Source organism: Montipora capricornis, chromosome 12 (assembly GCF_036669925.1).
Source record: "Montipora capricornis isolate CH-2021 chromosome 12, ASM3666992v2, whole genome shotgun sequence".
Classification (NCBI taxonomy): domain Eukaryota; kingdom Metazoa; phylum Cnidaria; class Anthozoa; order Scleractinia; family Acroporidae; genus Montipora; species Montipora capricornis.
The window spans coordinates 20,794,472-20,803,733 of NC_090894.1; the positions used below are offsets into that span (position 1 = coordinate 20,794,472).

The window sequence follows — 9,262 nt, forward strand, 5'->3', positions numbered from 1 at the left end:
GAAGGCTTCGATTCTAAAGCCAGCTGCGAGAATAGACCAATTTCGATATATTAAAATTCAGTTCTAAACAAAAGGCATCAACTCGAGGCTCTGGGGAATAAATGTAAGGCTTTGTATGACTTTATTCCCCTGAGCCTCGAGATGATGCCTTTTGTTTATGACTGAATTTTAATATATCGAAATTGGTCTATTAGGTTTTCTGGTCGGATCCGATCGCAACAAGCCCTGGGAACGAGGTTGCGATCGCAAGTACTTGTGGGGTCCATAATTGTTTCAACTTTCTGAGTCTGTGAAAAAAGAGCCGGAAAATTATACCTTAATCTGAACCGCCCACGGTTCGTTATTCTCGACACTGACCGATAAAATTGGGGGTCGACTTTCCTCTCGACCAAAAATTAAAAAAAAGCCAGGTAAGAAATGGAACGGAAATATTCCGGGAAGAAATTCAGAAATTTGGGTTTATCTCCAGAAGTGACCCTAAAGTTCCGGAACAACCGGAAATCCTATCCCATTGGCTCAATCCCCGGGCACAATTGCCGAATATTTTGGGGCAACACTCGACGATGTGATTGGTTTCGAGCGGTCAAAACGAAACTTCTGTCTCATTCATCAAATGAAGCAATCGAAATTTTTAACTCAAACTTCTGAGCGAATGGAAAGCTACTGTGCCAGCGTAGACAGGTAGAAAACATTCACTTCGAATTTTATTCAAACAAAAAATCAAAAGATAACATCATTGTCATGTGCTAGTTTATATCTCGTGAAAAGTTCCATGGAAATTTGCTGGAGTTATGCCTTTTATCACAGCTCGCCCCAGCTCCCTGAAGTCTTTCGCGTCCAGTATCAGCAGAGAGGTGGTCTTGTCAATGACGTTGATTACGCTTGACAACACGACCCCATCGTCTTCAGTTTTACCATCAGGATTCTTCACAAACAATGGCTCAGAAACAAACCCACCAGGCTCTTTCCACAGGATATACTCTTTGGTCTCCACGTTCAACTTACATAGTTGATTAAGTGAAGGAGCTTCGGAGTTCCCCATCCCGTACACAAATCTGTCAAAGACATGAATTATACATAATGATAAACATGGGGGTTTTAAAACTAGAAGACGAAGTATGAACTGAGGAATTCACGTTTCAGTGGAATACTTTCAAACAATACCTGTACTCTTTGCCATTGTGTTCCTCATAGTTAATCCTCGGTAAATCCATTCCTGAAAACAGTAGAGTGTAGTCCAGATCATTCGCCTTCCTTTCAAGAGGTTTCTCTTCTTCCAAACCATTCAGTTCACTTATTGGGAGCTCATAACGGCGAACCTCTGGGATTTCAAACGTCTTCGGACTTGGTCGTACTGGGCTACGCAAAATACGCAAGGACATTCGGCTAATAATTGAGTCGTTGTGGTAACATGATGCATCAATATAAATCTTGCCATCTTTCTCAAAAGCGTTTATGTGGTGAAACACAAGGAAAGGGTCGGCGGTGAAGAGACCAACACGGTTGCCATTTTGCCGACCAATGACGTGGAAATGTGTTCGTTGATTCGCGTCCCAGTACAGCCAGTCTGCCGGGCTTGTGCCAAAGATTCTGTGACTAAGAACTCGCCATACATCAATCTTGAGAGGGCCTTCCGCAATGATAATGAAGTTTTCTGTTAAGGCGAAGCTATGAACATACCCAAGTCCTCCAGAGGGAGTAATGGTTGAGATGACTTTCCCTCCCTCAAAAGGGTTTCCGCTTGGCTTTCCCGTGGAGGATGGAACGTGAATGATTCTGTATTTGGAGGGTAGTCCATAAGATAGTGCGAGGTTGATCACAGACCCGTCAGAGGTGTAGTGAGGATGTGCCAGTGCAGAGTTAATGGTGACACCACCTGTTGGAAAATAAATACAAAATAGCTCGATGCAAACGACAGCACTGGATCTGTACAATTCTGATCGGCTTCAGCATCCTTGCTTATGAGCCATCATACTACGTTTCAATGCACAAATAAGGTCCCTGTGACCAAAAAAGATCCATGTTCGCGTGATGTAAATTCTTGTTGGAAATTAAAAATGGCAGTAGAAGCAAGGAAAAACTTCGCAGCTAATGTAAGGAACAAGGTTAAATAAGAATTTTTTTCTATTGGGCCACCATCAGTAAGTAAAGGAAAGCATTGTACTTTTGGTCACTTGGGATTAGTCTTTATTTGGAGTTGCTTTGTTTTCTGTCTTTTGTTTCTTATGTTTTACGTTATCTCCGCTCCTGTACCTTCAGGAGAAAACTATAACACGAACTGAATAAGCGCTGTCTGTTGTCTTCAGGGCATTAGAGTTGGTATCATGCAAAAGTTCTGGTGATTGACGCGTGAACGAGTTGAATTTACAAACTGAAAGGGCACTTATTGGAATAGCAAACATGTATGGCTGCTGGATCAGAAGGCTTTGAGCAACGGCTCTATGAACTGTCGTTATTTAATATCCAATGTCTTTAATGGCCGAACACATCTGTACTTCTTGTGGTAGCCTGCGTGGAAGGCCTCCTCGTTCTCCCGCCGGTTCTTCCTTTCCCTTCCCATTCGAACGCCTGCCACGCAGGCTATTCTTGTGAGGGAGACTGCAGATCAACGCAAAGAACGCTGTCTTTGAGGGTAAACAGGAAGACAAGGGAAAACATTTCCAGAGCAAAGTAGAGAGAGAACCCGGCAACAAACTCTACGCAACCCCGGGACCCGTGTGGAATGCAAAAAGGCCCTCCCGACTCAGACAGCCCTACCGTCTGTCCCAATCTGAAGAAGAATTTTACGACTCAAAGAAAATTTCAATCGATTGAAATGAATAATCAATATGTGTTTGGCTTATTACCTGGGAACTGTTTTGTAATGTCCACTGTGTTCAAAGTCTGGAGCGTCTCGGGATTGATTTCAAACGTAATTTGAGTTTCACTCGTTGCAAACATTTTTCCCTTCATATTAATGATGTTGATATTGGTATTATCCATAGGAACTTCTTTTCCGAAATATCGCGCGTAGAAGCGAGCAAAGATGCTGTAACAAGGATCTGGTGGCAAAAATGTACCGAACTCTAAGTGGTTTGCTAGTCCATGGTTTAAGGAATCTGCGTAAGATTTGCTTCGCACAAACGCGTTACTGTAATTCACGAGTCCATCCTGTATGTGGAAGCGGTGCAGAAGCGATTGACCATCAAACCAGTGATTGAAAGAGGTGTTATCGCACTCAAATTTACCAGGCCCATTCCGGATCATTGTCCCGTTCAGCCAGGAGGGGAGGTTACCCCTTATCTCAGCGCTGATTGGTTTAGGATGTTCATGGACCGTTTGGAACGAAGATGATTGGTCTTGACTGGAGGTCTTTACGACAAACAAACGTAGAATCTACATGGGAGAAATTATCAGAGATGTCATTGCGTGTGAGGGAGGAAGCACTTTACTGAATAGCCCAGTGTTTGAAAGATTATGTCTTCCTCCCATGGAAAATAACCACTCGATCGATTAGAAATCAGCGATTATCTGTGAGCAATGATGCTTTAAAAATTCGAAATTTTACAAAGAATGTATTGGATCAATAGCGCTTTTGCCACCCATGAATTTATAAATTTTTGATGGCTAATATCTTGCTCGTTATCAACGCTAAATGATTTAAAACAGGGAATTTAACTAAGTTAATTAAACACGTTATTTTATCTCTTGACTTCAACTCGTAAAGAGCATGATAACCTCTGCATGTGACTACTATGACGACATTTTCACCTTTCCTATCTAAGTCATTTTACGACATAAACATGTAGTCTGTACGAGTAGAAGAATGCTTTTTTGTTCCCGAGAAATTCAAGTTTTTAAACTATTAACCTATTAATAATGTTAATTGCTGTTATTAACTGTTCCCGAGAAATTCAAGTTTTTAAACTATGCAAATTAGCCAAGTGATGACGTCATAAACTCAACCAAATTTTGATCCCATCTGATTAAAACAAGATATCTTGGCCAATTTGTATCAGAAATACTTGATTCGTTGCAGTAAGATTCTCGTAGATGTGCTCCACAATATGGGCATGTCAGTTTTGTTACCATGGCAACATACTGGGTTCCAGACCTCCCTGATGCTAAAGGCTTTGCTGGCACCCCTTGGCGTTCTATTGCCAACGGTGGCTCAGCCGCGTGAGCCTGCAAACGTTTGAATATGTTAGGTCGAGTTTACGGCCTCGTTAAATGTTTTTCTACTTTAAGATCACCAAAAATATTGTAATCAGGTTAGAGGGGACTGGAAGAGAGTGAGTTGCCATGGGAACCAATTCTTTATAGCCGTAGGTGTGTTGCCTGTAGAACTATTAACCTTGCTTTCTTCTGAAAATTAACCGCCATAGCTTTATTTATATACTTGTTGAGTGAATGGCGTCATCAGTCCTCTCATTTGCATATTTTACACAATTTTCAAACTTAATTTAATCTTTCCTTAAATTCTATGCAATAAACTTAAAAATTCGAGGGGTAAAAATTTGATCAAAGTAGCAATTTAAATACCAATGACGTTAACAAGGATCACCTTATATATGACAGAGCACCAATCGATAAGATAACAACAATTTTGGACTTAACTAATGGAAAACGATGACAAGACCCCTTTCAATGATACCTTTGATGAGTTTTCACCTGCAGTTCATGTGTAGAATAATTCCCGAATTTATGAAAAGCGATCTCAGTTATAAACTCACCAAGAAGACTCTACACAGGCTTTTACAACTGAATAAGAAAGTCATCTCCAACTTTCAAAGAGATTCCGTCTTCTCGAGAAACCCAAGTTGGCTGTAAAAAAGTAAAAACATTAATACAATACAGTGCCCGTGATATTCACAGCATTGTTGTAGCTGTGTGGAAACTGTAATAATTCAAACGAACATTACGAGTTTAGGAACGAAACTTGAAAGACGCGGCTAGTTTCGCGTCTACGAAGCGAAGCGGAGCGGTCAACTTTTGAGAAGAGATCATCGAAAACAAACCGGCTGTCGAATTAGAATCTGAACCAGGATTGTGCCATCTTCATCTTAATGTACGCGAGAAGTAATGAAAATGTTGAGTTATAAAATAATATGTGAAAAATACGAGCCAATATGGGCAGTCCTGGAAAGGGAGGGAAATTTTCCACTACGCCATTAAAATATAGAACATTAAATAGAGACGAGAACAGACTTGGATCTCAATTCGATCTCTGATGACTTTATTCTGCGTTGATAGAAAAGACAATTCATGACATAAAAACAATACAACACAATACAGTGTTGCCTACAATTACTTTGGGTTGCGCTATGGAACGTTAAGGCAGAGCGACATATTATAGCAATAGCAAATTGAGATCAGGTATATCCTAATCATGGCTTTCTTCTTTTTCTCCAAGGCTTAATAATTATATCATTTAGTATGTAAATAAATTATGAAAAAAAAAAAAAAATACGGAGGAAATAGGCGTTAACGTAAAGGCCGTGGGTCAGTTGAATTCGGCACTGATGTGGACATACAAGAAAAGTTTATTCTTGCTAATTAACGAACGATTGAAAAGGAGGAAAAAGGATGAAACGTACAAATGAAAGACAACAGCTGCACAATTTACGTGAAAACGTACGTAAAGGGAGAGTGAAAGAAATCTTCGAGTTAATCTACAATCATACACAAAAGTAGTTGGGAAGGTTATGTAAATGACCACACCAGAGCTGTATTTCAACCTGCTTCTCTTAAAGCTCAAAAGAAATAGTTTCACTTTCTCTTACATAGCCCCCTCCCCCCCCCCCCCCCTCCCCCCTAGGAGAGAAGCAATGAAGACTTCAAAAGTGCTAACCTTCCCAACAGTTTTGTCTAGGATTGTAGATAAAAGTTGAAGAGGTGAAATACGTTTGCGTGATGGAAGAAAATACGTTAGTTAACTTCAATTGCCAATCTGTTATTTTAGCCGTACTTTATGGCACATGAATGAATATATTAAAAGAGATCTGAAAATGGAAAAAGAATGGAGATACTAGTACGTTTCTTCACAAAGATAGCGCTTGGAAAACGGCCACTGTGTGAATGCAGAAACTGTACAGCAGAGATCCGTAATCATGCCTTCATCTTTCTTTTTGTTATTAAAAGAAAGCATTAAGTACTGAAGCCAGACGATCGCGCGGCAAACCGTACAATAACGAAATTCTTACCAGTAAAGTCTTTTAAGACTATTAACTGAGGGATTCAGTTAGGACTCAGTAGGTGTACAAACTTGATATTTCGAGCTTGAGAACATCGTAAAATGAGACCTAAGGGGCAAATTTTTTCCATTGTCTCTTCTAATATAACCTTGCAGGCTGCAGCCCAGACATAGTCGGGATTTTACTTTGCACGGTGAAGAAACAAAAAGATCGCAATAGAAGCCAAGACTGGCAAAGAGCCTTTTAGTGAACACCTGCAATTTTACGCTGAAAAGCCCAAGACACAGAGAGTTTATGCCAAAAAGACTTCAAACGGCTGAAAACTCATCGTGCGAAGAGGTCAGCCATGTGTTTTCGTAAATCAAACTTTTCACTGATAGCATGCCTTGTGCCTGAATAAATTTGTGGATATCGTTATCCTACATTTATGCGATTTCTACCTTCTTAGCCTCGCTTTTTCTAGTAACATTGATTTCCAAATTATCTACGGTCCCAAGTTTTTGTGAAAGTCACTGCTGAAGTTTCTATCATGGTCTTCGATCTGTATTTTAACTTCTTTAAGTGAAACTTGACCGTTTCATTTTCTGGTTTACAGCCATTGCGACTTACCTTTTTCCGCTTTTCGCCCGCGAATACAGCAACGCGAAATTAGTGCTTACAGGAAAAGCAAATGTGTGAAAGCAATGAAGGTTGTAGTTGTTGCCACAAGCTATTTTATTTTAAAAGAGGTCAAAGGACTCAGTGTCATCTGATATCCAGGTGGGTTATTTCGTGCCACAAGCTGATGTCGGAAGATATTTTTGCTCTCTTTGCAATCTAGCAATGCGCACTTTAACTGATATGACTGTAAAGTCTGCTCAAGCAATTTTAAAAGTAAATGTGGACCTCCTTGGTCAGTTCGAAAGTGAAGTCTTTCTTCCTTATTGCTTTAATAGACTGTGGCTGCGTGGGCTGCCTGGGGTATAAGAGGAGCCACCTCTTCATATGACGTCACGACGACTCCAGACAAATGCTTCTTTTGTTGGTGATTCTTTTCGTCAAAAGTAATTGCATTTAACCTTAAGCTTAGCCCAAGTATTCTCTTGCTTTCGATCCTTTGGTAGCCATTTTATCATTGGTCATTTTTATTGAAACAAAGAACACTTACTAATAACAAGTCAATAAATGCTCGTATTTCATAAGCTGGTTTCGAACAACCTGCAATTCCCATATTATATTTTCTCTTTTTCTCTTCCCGCCAAGTGTTGTTCCTCTTAGCGAAGCAACCCAAAATGTCTCCGTTTATTTCATATTGCTGACTACGTTGAAGACAACCAATGTCTTATTCTCCGAAAATCACAAATTGTAATCACATCCGAATTACAGCTAAAAAAGGACTTCATTTCAAGTGAATAAGAATTTCGATCATCTTTCCCAAATTCGCACGTCCTCGGTACAAATCATCATATAGTTATTCGATGTTTATTCGAGTTGAACACCTCAGAGGAATGCAGTAAAGTGCATAATTCATTAACTGATTGCGTTCGACAGCTCTAATCTTGGGTATCCTGTGCATAGGTTGAGCTTTGGCAAATTTTCGTTTTTTCGTACGTTTGCTTTTTTGATACGTCATACGCGCAAATGACGATCGCGCACCTCGTACTAATTAGTTCCTATAAGATTGTTACTTTCCCTGTAACCTTTTCCTTTGCTTCCAAGGCTACTGTCGAACGCCCTTCAAAAATTCGAGATTACTACTAGTTGATGTAAGTAGAGTATCTGAGCTGTGGTTTGAAGTCAGGATTAGTATTCTGGGGAGGTGGTTTACGTACTGGACCAAGTATGAATTGCAAGATAAAACGACTAGGTTTATCCAGGTAATAATTGGCGATTCGGTGTCACATTTTCGTTTAACGTCGGTAAGTTTTAACCTGAAACGTTGCGGGTCAGTCTCGTCTTTCCTCAAGCTCACCACTGGGGTAGGACTGTTTTAGTCCCCTCCCTGCATACCCCTCCCTAACAAGCTTTGTGTTTGTACCATTGACTGTGGGGGGTTTTCGAAATCAATCTCCTTCTAACCAAATGAAGTGCCTCACCAGCACCTTAACAGTGCTTGTTGTTTTGAAGGCTGGCTTGTTCCCCGCATTAGCTTCTATTTCATACTCGTCCCAGTGACGAAAATGGTGTTTTAAGGTAATTCCCTTGAAAACGACGTACTATCCAGATATTTGTCAAAGTTGGCACAATTGATATTCAAGCACAGAACATTGAAAAAATGCAATAAAAAGATGGGGTCACCATGCTTGTTTTCGCGCTGCATGCCCTTTGTTCTAAGTATTTTTCAGCGAATTACGCGAGAAGCTTTCGAAACTTGATCAACCGGAAAAATTTTTCTTACATTTTTAGCAAAAGCAACTGAATATTACTGAAAACTTGAGCCTTCTTGTTTGTCCGGGCTAAAATCTTTCAGTAAAATGATTTCAAATTGATCGATCTTGCAAAAAAATGTAAGAAAATTGGACCGCTACATCACACCCAATGTCTGGCTCCAAATGCAGTTTCATGTCATTTTATATAAATACTGCAACTTCTACTATCCAACCTTTTTTCTCCTTAAAATATGTTTTCCGTGTACCTATTACGAGTACATAACACCATTAAAAAGGGGGTGTCACCGTGCTCGTTCAGGAGAAAATAGCCATTCCTTGACAGATTTAGCTGGGCGTCAATGAACATCCGCCATTTTATCAATGTGCGCAAAATGCGCGCGCCAATGACGCAATAACTTATGCGCAGTAGGGTTGCGCAATGCAAAACCAGGGAATCACCTTAAAGAATTGAAAATAATACATTTACAATAAACTCGTTGTCGTTTTGGTTAGTATTGTTTCCAGGTTAATGCTCCTATTTTTAAAACAGAGTAAAGACTCTTAGTAGAATCAAAATGGTTGCGCCAAGACAAGTTCGAAGGGAAGACGCGTGACAGTTGTCGTCCCTCGCTGAAAAACGCTTGTGCGCTAAGACTCTCAGTTGATAAGACCCATCCCATTTCACGGACTACCTTTACATCCTATATCGGACACTGTTCACAATAAATAAGTAACTTCTCT

At 40.1% G+C, this 9,262-nt stretch overlaps 1 protein-coding gene across 1 annotated transcript; it reads right to left on the bottom strand.

Annotated features, from left to right (window-relative positions):
- Positions 1 to 701: 701 nt before the first annotated feature.
- On the bottom strand, positions 702 to 6,874 carry LOC138026899 (carotenoid-cleaving dioxygenase, mitochondrial-like). The gene is made up of 5 exons (XM_068874354.1): positions 6,783 to 6,874; positions 4,713 to 4,803; positions 2,847 to 3,375; positions 1,165 to 1,876; positions 702 to 1,055 (listed from the first exon to the last, which is right to left on the bottom strand). Exons 2-5 carry the CDS (start codon positions 4,755 to 4,757, stop codon positions 752 to 754), a joined length of 1,590 nt encoding a protein of 529 aa, XP_068730455.1. The 5' UTR covers positions 4,758 to 4,803; positions 6,783 to 6,874; the 3' UTR covers positions 702 to 751.
- Positions 6,875 to 9,262: the final 2,388 nt, after the last annotated feature.